The sequence below is a fragment of the Leucoraja erinacea genome, unplaced genomic scaffold (assembly GCF_028641065.1).
Source record: "Leucoraja erinacea ecotype New England unplaced genomic scaffold, Leri_hhj_1 Leri_1621S, whole genome shotgun sequence".
NCBI lineage: Eukaryota > Metazoa > Chordata > Chondrichthyes > Rajiformes > Rajidae > Leucoraja > Leucoraja erinaceus.
The window spans coordinates 6063-22534 of NW_026575915.1; the positions used below are offsets into that span (position 1 = coordinate 6063).

At 51.0% G+C, this 16472-nt stretch overlaps 1 protein-coding gene and 1 non-coding gene across 2 annotated transcripts; both read right to left on the reverse strand.

Annotated features, from left to right (window-relative positions):
* Positions 1 to 1719: 1719 nt before the first annotated feature.
* On the reverse strand, positions 1720 to 1883 carry LOC129716038 (U1 spliceosomal RNA). Its single transcript, XR_008726585.1, has one exon. It is a non-coding gene; the product is annotated as a U1 spliceosomal RNA (small nuclear RNA).
* A 5395-nt stretch (positions 1884 to 7278) lies between these two features.
* On the reverse strand, positions 7279 to 14712 carry LOC129716037 (oocyte zinc finger protein XlCOF19-like). Its single transcript, XM_055665916.1, has 2 exons — positions 14650 to 14712; positions 7279 to 8950 (listed from the first exon to the last, which is right to left on the reverse strand). Exon 2 carries the CDS (start codon positions 8813 to 8815, stop codon positions 7925 to 7927), a length of 891 nt encoding a protein of 296 aa, XP_055521891.1. The 5' UTR covers positions 8816 to 8950; positions 14650 to 14712; the 3' UTR covers positions 7279 to 7924.
* Positions 14713 to 16472: the final 1760 nt, after the last annotated feature.

The window sequence follows — 16472 nt, forward strand, 5'->3', positions numbered from 1 at the left end:
AAAGGTACCACTGTATAGAACTTTTCGAATAATGTAAAGTAAAAATGGAAAAAGGGAATCACCGGTCTTGGTGTATTTTTCATCTTCCAGAAGCAGCGGACAAGGTCCTCACATAAAGAAATGGCCAAAAACTCAAAGCCGTAGGCATTGGGGGTTTTTCTAAAATCATGGATAGAGAAAAAACAGGGCTGGCAAACAGGAAGCAAAGAGTAGTGGAGTAAACGGGTTCTTTTCACAATGGCAGGCAGACAGTGGAGCCTGACTAGTGGGGTACCCCAAGGCTCAGTACTGGGACCCCAGAAATTTACGATACGAATTAACATCTCAATGTTACAATCGAAGGCAATATCTAATTTGCGGATTTAAAAGCAGTTTTTTTAGTGTGTAGCTGTGAGGAGGATGCTAGGAGACTACAGGGTGACTTGGATAGGCTGGGTGAGTGGGCAAATGTTTGGCAGATGCAGTATAATGTGGAGAACCTCCTGGGTGATCAATTTCTCCCCTGGCAGGTAAGTATACATATTGACATTATCTAAAGCGGGTTGCCCGTGGAAAGGGGGGGGGGGGGGGGGCAGCGAGACCTGGGTGTCATGGTACACCAGTCATTGAAGCTAGGCATGCAGGTGCAGCAGGCAGTAAAGGAAGCGAATGGTATGTTAGCTTTCATTGCAAAAGGATTTGAGTATAGGAGCAGGGAGGTTCTACTGCAGTTGTACAGGATCTTGGTGAGACCACACCTGGAGTATTGCGTACAGTTTTGGTCTCCAAATCTGAGGAAGGACATTATTGCCATAGAGGGAGTGCAGAGACGGTTCACCAGACTGATTCCTGGGATGTCAGGACTGTCTTATGAAGAAAGACTGGATAGACTTGGTTTATACTCTCTAGAATTTAGAAGATTGAGAGGGGATCTTATAGAAACTTACAAAATTCTTAAGGAGTTGGACAGGCTAGATGCAGGAAGATTGTTCCCGATGTTAGGGAAGTCCAGGACAATGGGTCACAGCTTAAGGATAAAGGGGAAATCCTTTAAAACCGAGATGAGAAGAACTTTTTTCACGCAGAGAGTGGTGAATCTCTGGAACTCTCTGCCACAGAGGGTAGTTGAGGCCAGTTCATGGGCTATATTTAAGAGGGAGTTAGAGGGGGCCCCCTTGTGGCTAAGGGGATCAGGGGGTATGGAGAGAAGGCAGGTACGGGATACTGAGTTGGATGATCAGCCATGATCATATTGAATGGCGGTGCAGGCTCGAAGGGCCGAATGGCCTACTCCTGCACCTAATTTCTATGTTTCTATGTTTCTAACATGCCAACATATATTTGGCACCTGACAAAAGGTACCACTGTATTGTACTTCTAATAAATAAATAAATGTTTAAAAAAGTAATCACTCTTTTATTTTTCATCTTGTCCTGCGCAGCGGAGGTGGACTCTGAGTAAGATGGCCAAAATCACAGCCGTAAGTGCAGCGTTTTTTCTAAAATCATGAAACAGAAAAACAGGAAGTCGTCAAGATCAGACTTTGAGTAATATAGATATTGTGCAAGTCAAAGAAAGCAGTGGAGCCTCAAACCTTTTGGATCCCAGTGTGGTTGGATAATACAGACGGGACGCCCATTGAAAGGTCCGATGCACGAAACAACAATCTCAATGTTACAATCGGACGTTATGTATATATATATATTATATATATATAATTCAGTTTTTTTATTTTGTAATCAGGGGAGAGCGCGAACGCAGTCCCCCACTACCACAAATTTTGCAGTCGAGTATCCCGCATTTGGGGACATCGCAGGCGTCAGCACACCCGAGGTGCAATGGGATAGCCTCGTCCTGGGAGAACCTCCTGGGTGATCAAGGTATCTCCCCTGCCAGGTAAGTATACATATTGACAGTTAAAAGAGAGCGGGTTGCCCGAGGAAAGGGGGGGGGGGGGGGGGGCACAAACGAGCATTCTGGCTGATACTATCCACAGCTAAATCTCAACAGGAGAATCTTAAACATAAAGAACAAAAAGTAAAAAAACGGAAAAGACCAAGTTGATAATCAGAGGCAGTGGAGGCATCCAGAAAGCGGGCAGCGGAGATGGGAAACCGGGCGGTGGACAACTGCTTGTGAGTTGGCCAGACTCCAGCAAGCTGAGGTGGCTATGCGCGTGGACTGGCAAGTTGACCTGATTAAAGTCCGTTCACTAATGATAAGGGGGGAGCGTTAACACATGGGATGGGGGCATCTGGTATGATGACCACAGCGGGAAACAGGCAGTGGATCAGTGGATCAGTGTCCCTACCTTCCCCCACCGACAGACTTACGATCCTCCCCATGGTCCACAGTCGAGGAGGGGGCAGTGGTACTAAGGCAATGGGCCCTAATTATGTCCTTGTATGACGACGATTGGAATTATGAGAGTCCTGAGCACTGTGAAATTACTGCTTCCCTCCTTTCTTGTTTGGTTACCACTGCGGTGCCTGTCATCAGGGGAGTGGTATTCCCGCTCTTGTGGCCGGCGGTTAAGGGATTTATAGGGGCAGCCCCAGGGCCGGATTTACGTATAAGCTAGACAAGCTTAAGCCTAGGACCTCGAGATCTGGGGGTGGGGGGGGGGGGGGGGGGGGGGGGGGGGGGGGGGCTCTGCTCGCTGCCCCGGAGTGTGGAAGTGACACTTTTCGGTGAGATAGTGGCGTTGTTACAAAACCTACCATCGGTGGCGCTGTGGGATAGTGGCGTTGTTACAAAACCTACCATCGGTGGCGCTGTGGGATAGTGGCGTTGTTACAACACCTACCATCGGTGGCGCTGTGCTTACGATTCCGGAGGGTTTGGTGGTGTGAGGGGAATGGGGGAGAGGGGGGGAAGGGGATTAAAATGCAGGTGAGGTATATATTTGTTGTGGAGAGGAATTTGCTCTACAGATCCTTGGATCATTGGAAGTGCAGGACAAAGCAAAAGGTACGTAGTTTATTTAACCCTTCCCCCCGCCGAACCTCGCCACTGCACCTGGGGCCTATTCACCTCCAACCCGCACTGGGGCCTATTCACCTCCAAACCGCACTGGGGCCTATCTAATCCGCACTGGGGGCCTATCCACCTCACATCCGCATCTGGCCGACCCACCTCGCACTGGGCCCACCCGACAATGCCGCCGCACCAGGCCCATCCGGATCGGACCTACCGAACATCGCCGCCGGAACGTGCTCTCCGAACATGGCCGCCGCACCGCGCCCTACTCATCTCGTCGCCTCACCGGGCTGGCCGATCCGCGCCGCCCAACCGACCATCCGTCCACCGGGACCTCCCACGCATCGCCCGCCGACCCCGACTCTACTGCCCGTGGACTCCTACCATCGGGTGCGCCGACCCTCGTCACTCCACTGCCCTCCAGCAGCCCGCAGCCGTCGCCTTACCTGGAGCCAGGACTCAGCTCTGGGCCGGAAGCCTCCACGCTGCAAACTCCCACTCCCCTGGGTTTGACACCACTGGGTCCTAGTGTCAGTCTCCCCAACCCTGGTTAACCTCAGTGGCTGTTTCACTGAGTCTTCCCCATCCCCCTCAAACTATGTGACCGCTGCTCTTCCCCACCCACACTACAGTCCTCATACCCCCCTACCCCCTGACCACCCCTCCATCATATATCGCCTCGTCCCCAGTCCACCCACCTGCCTTCCTCCGGCCCCAACCCCCACCCTGCCGTGTGTTCACCATATACACTGACCTCCCCCTCTCCCACACCGAACTGTCGGTCCTCAGCAGAGGCGTTAACTTTGTCCCCCTCCGTCCCCACCTCAATGAGTTCCGCGCCCACCACGACTTGGAGCTCTTCTACCGTCGCCTCCGCCTCACAGCGTTCTTCCATGGGAAGGAGTCCTCGCCCCCTATTGATGATCCCTTGGCCCGTCTCCAACGAACCCCCTCCTCGTGGACCCCTCCTCATGGCCATCTTCCGGCTTTAGACCTTTTTATCCAAAACTGCTGGCGGGATATCAACCACCTCAACTTCTCCACTCTCTCCCCCCGGGAACGTACAGCTATCAACTCACTCCGCAACAACACAGACTGGGTGATCAAACCCATCGACAAGGGAGGTGCCATGGTAGTCTGGCGCGTCGATCTCTACAAAGCTGAGGCCACTGACGAGCACCAGGCCACCAACTCTAGCACCATTACCGACTTCATCAACTCCCACGCCCTGACCCCCCCGAGACTCCAACCTCATCGTTCCCCAGCCCCGCACGGCCCGATTTTACCTTCTCCCCAAAATCCACAAACCTGGTAGACCCATTGTCTCTGCCTGTTCGTGCCCCACCGAACTCATTTCCCCATACCTTGGCTCCATCCTATCCCCCTTGGTTAAATCCCTTCCCACCTATGGTCAAGACACCTCAGACACTCTCCGTCGGCTCCGCGTATTCCATTCTCTAGGCCCCCATCCACTCATCTTCACCATGGACGTCCAGTCACTCTACACCTCCATCCCCCACCAGGATGGTCTCAAAGTCCCCCGGTTCTTCCTCGACCAGAGAAGCAACCTATAACCAGCCACTGACACTCTCCTCCGCTTAGCGGAGCTGGTCCTTACCCTCAATAACTTCTCGTTTGACTCGTCCCATTTCCTCCAAATACAAGGCATAGCTATGGGCACGTTCATGGGCTTTTAAAATATTTTAAAATCTTTCCCCTGCACGGAGAACCCGACCTTTTCCTTGTCGGGTGTCCGTTGTCGTTGGGGCTGCAACATGGAGCGGCCTCCAGCAGGAACAACCTAGGGCTCCAGTCGCGGAGCTGCGGACCTACTCACCATCATGGAGCTGGCCGAGTTCGGAGCAGGTGGAGCTGTGGTGGCGCTCGTCTGCGACCTGACCCCAGATGGTGGCGGATGATTTGGCTTGAAGTTGAAAGGCACTTCTTACTGCAAATGTTGGCTTGGGTGCTTTGGCTTGAAGTTTAAAGGCTCAATTTGCTGCAAATGGAGGCGTGGTTGAAAGGCACTACTTACTGCAAATGGTGGCTTGGGTGCTTTGGCTTGAAGTTTAAAGGCTCAATTTGCTGCAAATGGAGGCGTGGTTGAAAGGCACTACTTACTGCAAATGGTGGCTTGGGTGCTTTGGCTTGAGGTTGAAAGGCACTACTTACTGAAAATGGTGGCATGAAGTTGAAAGGCACTACTTACTTACTGCGAATGGTGGCTTGGGTGCTTTGGCTTGAAGTTGAAATGCACTATTTACTGCAAATGGTGGCTTGGGAGCTTTGGTTTAAAAGTTGAAAGGCACTACTTACTGCAAATGGTGGCTTGGGAGCTTTGGATTGAATTTGAAAGGTATTACTAACTGCAAATGATAGCTTGGGTGCTTTGATTGAAGTTGAAAGGCACTACTTACTGCAATTGGTGACTTGGGTGCTTTTGCTTGAGGTTGAAGGGCACTACTTACTGCAAATGTTGGCTTGGGTGCTTTGGCTTGAAGTTGAAAGGCACTACATAGCAAATGGTGGCTTGGGTGCTTTGGCTTGAGGTTGAAATGCACTACTTACTGCAAATGGTGGCTTGGGAGCTTTGCTTGAAATTGAAAGGCACTACTTACTGCAAATAGTGGCTTGGGAGCTTTGGTTGATGTTTAAAAAAATCACCATTCTCTCTGCTCCACCTGCTGGAGGGAGGGGGAGGGACTATAAAACCAGGAAGTGGTGTGCCTCCCAGTCTCTGCAAGATGGATGAAGCCAAGGGTCACGTCTCTCTGAGCTCTGAATAACACTGAACAAATGTCTACACAACTGTGAGTACCCTTAATGTGGTTTGAAAATGAAAATATGGTTTGTTTGAAGTAAAAAGGCACTGCTTGCAAATGGTTGGGTGCTTTTGGGTTCTTTGGCTTGAAGTTGAAAGGCACTACTTTCTGCAAATGGTGGCTTGGGTGCTTTGGCTTGAATTTGAAAGGCACTACTTACTGCAAATGGTGGCTTGGGTGCTTTGGCTTGAAGTTGAAAGGCACTACTTACTGCAAATGGTGGCTTGGGTGCTTTGGCTTTAAGTTGAAAGGCACTACTTACTGCAAATCGTGGCATTAGGTTGAAAGGCACTATTTACTGCAAATGGTGGCGGGTGCTTTGGCTTGAAGTTGAAAGGCACTACTTACTGTAAATGGTGGCTTGGGTGCTTTTTCTTGAAGTTGAAAGGCACTACTTACTGCAAATGGCGGCTTGGGTGCTTTGGCTAGAAGTTAAAAGGCACTACTGCAAATACACTTATTTCCTGTTTGCACTGAATATTGATTTTAGATAGAACGCTACCACTTACAGCTGTGATTTTTGGCCATCTTACTCAGTCCCCCCCTCCGCTGAGTAGGTGCAGAGAATTCTTCCCATCATTGAAAAATTAAAGTGTTATTAGTGTTTTTAAAATGTTGAGAATCTCTCTCCTGTCAATCACCCCCTGAAAGCCACACCTTTTCCAGTGGGAGGGGGAGAGGTTATAATACCCAGAAGTGTGGGTGTGGCTCAGTCTCTGCATGATGGGGGAGGGAGAGGTCATGACTGTTTGAGCTGTGAATCAACTGAACACACTGAATGTCTACTGAACTGTGGATTTTGTGTTTTGTGTGGGTTTATGGTAGTTTCACCCTGCATGAAATGGTATGAAGCTGCATTTGAATTTGGTGGCCTTGCACGCTGCTGAAAGTGGTATGAAACTGCACTTGAATTCAGTGGCCCTGGATCCAGCTTGAAGTTGTATGAAACTGCACTTGAATTTGGTGGCCTTACACCCTGATCATAGTGGTAAGAAACTGCACTTGAATTTGGTGGCCTTGCACCCTGCTTGAAATGGAATTTCAAGGAATAGTCATGAGTCAACTGCCAGCCCACCAGCCGTGAGTGAGCTGCTAGCAGATCAGGCTTGAGGAACTGAGCTGCCACCCTAACAACCCATACCAGCACTCCAGAAAGCCCCCCCACTGGCCACCAATATTGGAATTGGTGGAGAGGTGGAATATTGCGTCGGGGGACCAGCCCTCCCGTGTGAACATGGGACCCAACAGGTCCCATTTAGTCTAGTAGATTATATTATTCAAAAATTAGACTGAGTAAATTTTATCCAAATACTTCTCACATTTGTGACAAATGTTTATCTCAAAATGTCACTATAACACATTCTTTTGTTTCCTGCATAAAACTCAATAAATTCTGGTGCGACATTTTTGATGCATTTACAAAATTATTCAAGATAAAAATGGGGCCTAATACTGAAATGATTATATTTGGAGTAACGGGAGACGGGAATAAGTTGAACACATTTCAAAATTCATTTTTTAATTATGGGTTAATAATAGCAAAAAAACGTACACTCAAATTTTGGAAAAATACACCCATACCAATGCTGAAAATGCGGATTATAAATATGTTGGACACAGCACATCTTGAAGAAATGCAATTCCTCCTAACAGATAAACAAGACCAATTCTTAACGAGTTGGTCTCCATTTATTGACATCTTGGAAGGATATGGTGCAACAAAATCGTAAAAACCAACTGTTTCAGGACTGGGTGAAAGATGGTCAAGAATTTAAAACTCATCTCCTATCTCCTATTTTCTACTCTTTCTTTCTCTCTTTCTTCTTTTTTACTTCTTTTCCTCACTCTCTTTTCTTTTTCTTTCTCACACACTATACATCACATGTTTTTCTATTCTCTATTACCAAGTCTCTCTTTCTCTCTCTCTCTTTTAAAAAAAATAAAAAAATAAAAAATGAAGCTGTACATAGAATGTACCATGCTGACATATATTTGGCACCTGAAAAAAGGTACCACAGTATTGTACTTCTAATTAAAAAAAAAAAATAACATTTAAAAAAAGGCTGGACATGCAGGTGAGCCCTTGCCACACTCAGCGCACACAAAGGGTCTCTCTCTGGTGTGTATCCGCTGGTGCTCTCTTGTCACAGTGGGAGCAGCTGCTCGCCGGCATGGGCCCGCCGGTGCTGCCGCAACCTCCGCGAGTTGTCAAACGCCTCACCACAGAACGTGCAGTCATAGGGCTGGCCACTGCTGTGCACTTGCTGGTGAGACAGGGTGTGGGAGGACATGGCAAAGCGCTCTCGACACACCGGGCTGGGGACGGGACTGTCGCCGGCATGCACCCGCTGGTGGGACAGCAGCCGGGTGGAGCTGGTGAAGCCCTTGCCGCACTGGGTACAGGTGTAGGGGCGCACGCTGGTGTGGGTGCGCTGGTGCACCAGCAGGTTGCTGGATTGGGTGAAGCCCTTGCAGCACTGGGTGCAGGTGTAGGGACGCTCGCCGGTGTGGGTGCGCTGGTGCCTCAGCAGGTTGCCGGAGTGGGTGAACCCCTTGCCACACTGGGTGCAGGTGTAGGGACGCTCGCCGGTGTGGGTGCGCTGGTGCACCCGCAGGCTGTCGGAGCGGGTGAAGCCCTTGCCGCAATCGCTGCAGGTGAAGGGCAATTCCCCGGTATGCAACCGCCAGTGCAACTTCAGGTCCGTGGACGACTTGAAGCCTTTGCCGCAGTCAGAGCAGGTGAAGGGCCGCTCACTGCTGTGCACCCGCTGGTGCTCCCGTAGCCCCGACAACTGGGTAAAGCTCTTGCCGCATGTGGAGCAGCCATAGGGCTTCTCGCCCGTGTGCACTTGCCAGTGGTCCTTCAGGACATCCGCCCTCTTGAAACTCTTGCCGCACTCCGTGCAGTTGAAGGGGCGTTCTTCCGTGTGCACCCGCCGGTGGATCTCCAGCTGACTCGGATACTTCCAGGCCTTGCCACATACGTCGCACTCATAACGCCTCTCCTTGTGGTGCCCCGTCATGTGGTTCTCCATCGAAGCTCAGCCCTTGAAGCTCGGCCCACACACCGAGTGGGGGGGGGGGGGGGGTGGCGGCTCACCTACACCCTGGCCATCCTCAATGGCCGCTCACGTCCCCATCTCTCCGTCCACAGCAACGGCTCCTAAACCCTGCAGGAGGGGAACACAGAGGGTCAACAAGCTGGCAAACAGGACATTACGAGCACATATTAAGTGCGTTTACGGCGGAGGAAACCGTTACATAATTCTGCGCGGCACACTGGCGCACCGGTACAGTTGCTGTCTCACCGCCAGAGACCCGGGGTCGATCCTGACTACGGGTGCTGTCTGTGCGGAGATTGTATGTTCTCTCCTTGACCTGCATGGATTTTTACTCTGGGTGCTTCGGTTTCCTCCAACATTTCGAAGACGTTCAGGGTTGTAGATTAATCGGCCTCCGCAAAATTGCTAAATTGTCCCCAATGAGCGTGGGATAGTGCTGGTGTACGGGGTGATTGTTGGTTGGCGCGAACTCCGTGGGCCGAAAGACCTGTTGTTTCCGCGCTGCATCTCTAAACTAAACTAAACTAAAGAAGGGTGTCGACACAAAACGCCACCCATTCCTTCTCTCCACAGATGCTGCCTGACCCACTGAGTTACTCCAGCACTTTGTGACCATCCTCTCCACAGATGCTGCCTGACCCGCTGAATTACTCCAGCAATTTGTCATAGAATCATACAGCATTGGAAAGAGGCCCTTCAGCACTACTCGTACCCACACTCCTAGATCCCTCTGCTTCGAACATTCCGCAAGGCTCAGAGTTGCACAGAGTCTGAGTGAGGCCACACCTGGAGTACTGTGTGCAGTTTTGGTCCCCTGATTTGAGGATGGACATTCTTGCCATTGAGGGAGAGCAGCGTACGTTTACAAGGTTAATTCCCGGAATGGCGGGACTATCATATGCTGAGAGAATGGGCTTGTATACTCTGGAGTTTAGAAGGATGAGAGTGGATCTTATTGAAACATATAAGATTGTTAAGGGTTTGGATATGCTAGAGGCAGGAAACATGTTCCCGATGTTGGGGGAGTCCAGAACCAGGGGCCGCAGTTTAAGAATAAGGGGTAAGCGATTTAGAACATAGACAAGGAAACACTTTTTCTCACATTCAGTTGTGAGTGTGTGGAATTCTCTGCCTCAGAGGGCGGTGGAGGCCAGTTCTCTGGATACTTTCCAGAGAGAGCTAGAGAGGGCTCTCAAAGATCGCGGAGTCAAGGGATATGGGGAGAAGGCAGGAACAGGGTACTGATTCGGGAAGATCAGCCATGATCACATTGAATGGTGGTGCTGGCTCAAAGGGCAGAATGGCCAACTCCTGCACCTATTGTCTATTGCCCCAGCGCCCCCACCATTCACAGTGAAGATCCTGCCCTGGTTTGACTTCCTAAACTGCAACACCCTCCCCACCCCCAAACAATGTGACCTCCTCCCTGTGGCTCCCTGCCCCTTACCTCTGCTGCCTCCTGCTCCCCCCCTCCCTCCCCCCTCCTCCCCCAAACAGTGTGAACCCCACCAGGCTCCCTACCCCCTTCCTTGACTCACCAGACCCCTCTCTCTTCCCCCCCCCATTCATCCCCCTCGGCACCGAACCCACTCCCCCTTGAATCCCTCCCCCCTCCCTTTGCTCCCTGCTCGCTCTCTGTCCCTCCCTCCCGTCTCCTCTACCTCTCTGCCTCCTTCTTCTTCTCTCTCTTGTTCTCTCTCTCTGCCTCTCCCCCCCCCCCCCCCGTTTCCCTCTCTCTCTCTCTTCTCTCTCTCTCTCTCTTTCTCTCTCCTCTCTCTCTTCTTCTTTCTCTCTCTTCTTTCTCTCTCTCCCTCTCTCCATCTCCCTCTCTTTATTTCTCTTTCTCACCACGCAGTGCGGGTCGGCTCGGCTCCATCTTGGCCGTGACGTCATTTCCGGGCTGATGCCCCTGCGCCGCGCGGTCTCCAGGGCAACGGGCAGCAGTGATGATAATGATGATAAGGAGCCGTTTCTATAATCAGCGGTGAGAGGCTCCGGTCGATCACGGCGGGGGCGCGGGCGGGGGAATGATTCGGTGCGGGAAAAGCTGGAAAAGAGATGTGGGCTGGACAAAGCCTGGCAAATGTTAGGTGGACACAAAATGCTGGCGTAACTCAGCGGGACAGGCAGCATCTCTAGAGAGAAGGAATGGGTGATGTTTCAGGTTGAGACCCTTCTTCAGAAGTGATGGGTGGATACAGGTGAGGGAGACACAAGAAACTGCAGATGCTGGAATCTTGCATAGAACACAATTTAGTTAGATGCACAGAATCTCTTGCCCAGAGTGTGGGAATCGAGGACCAGAGGACATGGGTTCAAGGTGAAGGGGAAAAGATTTAATAGGAATCTGAGGGGTAACTTTTCTACAGAGGGTGGTGGGTGTATGGAACAAGCTGCCGGAGGAGGGAGTTGAGGCTGGGACTATCCCAACATTTAAGAAACAGTTATAGACAGGTACATAGATAGGCCAAGTTTGGAGGGATATGGACCAAATGCAGGCAGGTGGGGCTAGTGTTGCGGGGACATGTTGGTCGGTGTGGGCAATTTGGGCCGAAGGTCCTATTTCCACACTGTATCACTCTAACACGAAGTGCTGAAGTGCTGCAGTAACTCAGCGGGTCAGGTAGCATCTGTGGAGAACATGGATAAGTGACGACTCACAGAGAGCTGGAGTAACTCAGCAGGTCAGGCAGCATCTGTGGAGAAGATGGATAGGTGAAATTTCAGGTCAGGACCCTTCTTCAGACTAACACTATGTTGACAGATGAGGGGGTGATCAGCAGATGAGTGAAGTGACAGAGGAGAGGGAAAATAAGGAGATAAAAGGATGTGAGATAAGGAGAGAGGAATATATATGTGCAGCTTTAAGGTACATTGTTCAGGTAGCATTTGGAGTATTGCATTCAGTTAACTAGAATGGTTTAAAAACAAGGAACTATAAAAGTGTTATAAAAATTTGGAAACAATTAAAAAATACATTAAAATTAGATAACTTATCTTTTTCTCTTCCAATCGTGAATAATTCATTGTTTAAGCCTTCATGTTTAGACGGGGGTTTTACACAATGGAAGAATAATGGAATTAAAAATATGGGACACCTTTTACAAGGAAGGCTCTTTTTTGACATTTCAGGAGTTGCAACAGGTTTATGGACTTCGAGGGAATGATTATTTCAGATATCTTCAACTTAGAAATTATGTTAAATCAAATTCTAAAAACTTTCGAAATAGAAACCCAGAGATTCTTGACGAATGTTGGAATAAGCATCCTAATACAGAAAAATTAATATCTTTTATATATAATATCTTATTAGACAGTGACATCCCTATGACGGACCTACACAGACAAGCATGGGAAAAGGAATTAAATCAGGTAATAACGAAAGACACTTGGGAAGAAAGTTTACAATACATACATCAGTGTTCACTAAACGCCAGACACTCTCTAATACAATTTAAAGTAATACATAGGTTACATTACGCCAAAACAAAATTACATAAAATTTTTCAACATATCTCACCTATATGTGATAAATGTCAACATTCAGAAGCTACGTTATCGCACATGTTTACAAGCTGTACAAAAATTAAAAATTTTTGGGTAAATATTTTTAGTATAATATCCAAAGTAACCAAAACACAACTGGAACCAAACCCAAAATTAATAATACTCGGAATATTAGAATTAAATCAAACACTTAGAATAACACAAAGAAACTTTATCGATTACAGTTTAATAACAGGAAAAAAATTAATCCTAAAATTTTGGAAAGGCCCTACGGCCCCCACAATCAGAATGTGGATTATAGAAATGACGGAGACCTTAAACGTGGAAAGAATTAGACTTGCCCTGTTGGACAAACAGGAATTATTCGTTGGAACATGGTCTCCTTTTATTGAGTACTTAAAGGGTCAGAATAGTTCAGCACAGGAACCTGACTAGCACCCGGACTAAAGATTGGATGAAATACTACACTTTGAAATATACGAACATATCTCGAATGATGTCTTTAAACTTAAACAAACTTTTCCATTCTTCCTTAATTACCTTTTTCACCCCTCTCTCTTTTTTCTTTTATTTTTTTTATTTTTTTTTTTTTTTTATTTTCCCCCTCTCTTTCCCTCTTCTTTCCCTCTATTTCACCTATCCTTTTAGTTCTATCTAGTTATAAAAAAAAAACGAAGAAAAATGTAAAAAAATATTGGAGACAATGTAATAATAACTGTCAATGTTATCATTTAAAAAATGTAAGACAGTAATGATGTAATAGACTATGTACTTATCTCCAATAATAATAAAAATATAAAAAAAAAAAAAAAAAAAAAAAAAAAAAAATAAATAATAAAAATAAAAACAAGGAACTACAAATGCTGCTTTACAGACACAAAATGCTGGAAGAACTCAGCGGGACAGGCAGCATCTCTGGACAGAAGGACTGAGTGACATTTCGGGTCGAGACTGAGGAGGGTCTCGACCAGAAATGTTACCCGTTCCTTCCAGCATTTTGTGTTTACCTAAACCGCCTATCTATCCACGTGGCGGTGTGCCAGCAGGCTGGAGGAGCGGGCAAAGGCCTTGCCACAGAGCGGGCAGGTGAAGGGGCGCTGGCCGGTGTGGACTCGCCGGTGCTCCAGCAGGTGGTCAAGGCGGGTGAAGCCCTTACCACAGGACGGGCAGTGGCAGGGACACTCGCCGCTGTGGGTACGCCGGTGCTGCCACAGGCTGGACATGCGGGTGAAACCCTTGCCACACTCAGCGCACACAAAGGGTCTCTCTCAGGTGTGTATCAGCTGGTGCTCACGCAGCCCCCGTGCTCGCTTGTCACAGTGGGAGCAGCTGCTCGCCGACGTGGGCCCGCCGGTGCTGCCGCAACCCCCGCGAGCTGTCAAACTCCTCACCACAGTACGGGCAGTCGTAGGGCGGGCCACTGGTGTGCACGTGCTGGTGAGACAGGGTGTGGGAGGCCATGGCAAAGGACTCTCTACACACCGGGCTGGGGACGGGGACGTGCACCCACTGGTGGGACAGCAGCCGGGTGGAGCTGGTAAAGCCCTTGCCGCACTGGGCGCAGGTGTAGGGGCGCTCACCGGTGTGTGGTGCGCTGGTGCACCAGCAGGTTACCGGAGTGGGTGTAGCCCTTGCCGCACTGGGCACAGGTGTAAAGGCGCTCACCGGTGTGGTTGCGTTGGTGCTTCAGCAGGCTGTTGGAGCGGGTGAAGCCCTTGCCGCAGTCGGAGCAGGTGAAGGGCTGCTCACTGCTGTGCACCCGCTGGTGGCGGGTGCTGACTCAAAGGGCCAAAAGGCCTACTCCTGCCCCTAATGTTTATTGCCCCAGTGCCCCGCCATTCACAGTGAAGATCCTGCCCTGGTTTGACTTCCTAAACTGCAACACCCTCCCCACCCCCAAACACTGTGACCTCCTCCCTGTGGCCCCCTGCCCCTCACCCCTGCTGCCTCCTCCTGCTCATTACCCCCCTTTGCTCCCTCCCCCTCCCCCCCCCACACAGTGTGAACCCCCACCAGGCTCCCCACCCCCTTCCTTGACTCACTTCACCCCTCTCTGTCCACCCCCAGTTCCTGCCCCCAATTCATCCCCCTCGGCACCAAACCCACTCCCCCTTGAATCCTCCCCCCCCCCTTTGCTCCCTGTTCCCCCGCTACTCACTTCACCCCTTTTCCAACCCCCAGACTCTCACCCTCTAACGGACTGTCTCCTCCTCTCTCTCTCTGACCCTCTCCTCTTATTCCTGCCCCTCTCAGCCTCCCACCGCTCACATATCTCTCTCTCTCTCCCCTCGTTCTCTCACCGTCCAGTGCGGGTCGGGTCGGCTCCATCTTGGCCGCGCCGTCATTTCCGGGCTGAGGCCGCCCCATTTCATTTCCGGGCTGAGGCCGCCCCGCAGCCTGCGGGGCAACGGGCCGGGGCAGCGACGTCATTTCCGGGCTGAGGCCCCTGCGCCGCGCGGTCTCTCTCTCTCTCTCCGTCTCCGGGGCAACGGGCAGCGCGCGGGCGGGATGAGATGAGCCGCGAGTGAGTGAGTGAGTGAGTGAGTGAGGACCCGGGCCGGGCCGGGCCGGACACGGTGAGAGGCTCCGGTGGATCAGGGCGGGCGGGGCGGGCGCGCTGGCTGGGGATTCGGTGCCGGGGGGTCCAGGCCGCGGCCTCGCACCCGGGAGACAGTGACTGGGCCTGGGGTTGGCGGAGCTCGGGGAGCCGGGCCTGGGGTTGGGGTTGGCGGAGCTCGGGGAGCCGGGCCTGGGCCTGGGGTTGGCGGAGCTCGGGGAGCCGGGCCTGGGCCTGGGGTTGGGGTTGGGGGGGCCCGGGGAGCCGGGCCTGGGGTGGGGGTGGGCGGAGCCCGGGGAGCCAGTGACTGGGCCTGGGGTTGGGGTTGGCGGAGCTCGGGGAGCCGGGCCTGGGGTTGGCGGAGCTCGGGGAGCCGGGCCTGGGGTTGGGGTTGGCGGAGCCCGGGGAGCCGGGCCTGGGGTTGGGGTTGGCGGAGCCCGGCCTGGGCCTGGGGTTGGGGTTGAGTTACACAAAAAAGCTGGAGAAACTCAGCGGGTGCAGCAGCATCTATGGAGCGAAGGAAATAGGCAACGTTTCGGGCCGAAACCCTTCTTCAGACTGATCAGGGGTGGGGGTGGGTGGGGACAAGAAAGGGAAAAGGAGGAGGAGCCCGAAGGCTGGGGGATGGGAGGAGACAGCAGGGGGACTGAGGAAGGGGAGGAGACAGCAAGGACTAACAAAATTGGGAGAATTCGATGTTCATGCCCCCGGGGTGCAGACTCCCCAAACGGAATATGAGACACTGTTCCTCCAATTTCCGGTGCTGCTCGCTGTGGCCATGGAGGAGACCCAGGACAGAGAGGTCGGAGACGGAGTGGGAGGGGGAGTTGAAGTGCTGAGCCACCGGGAGGTCAGCTTGGTTATTGCGGACCGAGCGGAGGTGTTCGGCGAAACGATCGCCCAACCTCAAGTCAAGTCAAGTCAAGTCAAGTCAAGTCAAGTTTATTTGTCACATACACATACGAGATGTGCAGTGAAATGAAAGTGGCAATGCTCACGGAACAACAAAACAACCAAACAAATTCTAAACACAATCACACATATTATTTTACGTAATAAATAATAGAAGGAAAAACGTTCTGTACAGTTAGTCCCTGGTGAGAAAGGCGTTTACAGTCCGAATTGCCTCTGGGAAGAAACTCCTTCTCAACCTCTCCGTTCTCACTGCATGGCAACGGAGGCGTTTGCCTGACCGCAGCGGCTGGAACAGTCTGTTGCAGGGGTGGAAGAGGTCTCTCATGATTTTATTTGCTCTGGAGTTGCACCTCTTGTTGTATAGTTCCTGCAGGGGGGTGAGTGAAGTTCCCATAGTGCGTTCGGCCGAACGCACTACTCTCTGCAGAGCCTTCTTGTCCTTGGCAGAGCAATTCCCGAACCAGATTGTAATGTTCCCGGACAAGATGCTTTCCACCGCTGCTGCGTAGAAGCACTGGAGGATCCTCAGAGACACTCTGAATTTCCGCAATTGCCTGAGGTGGTAAAGGCGCTGCCTTGCCTTACTCACCAGTGCTGAGGCGTGTGATGACCATGTCATATCCTCAGAGATGTGGACTCCCAGATATTTAA

What these genes read in the sequence shown, in the direction of transcription:
- LOC129716037 (XM_055665916.1), bottom strand. Translation starts at nt 8,815, where the DNA reads ATGGAGAACCACATGACGGGGCACCACAAGGAGAGGCGTTATGAGTGC.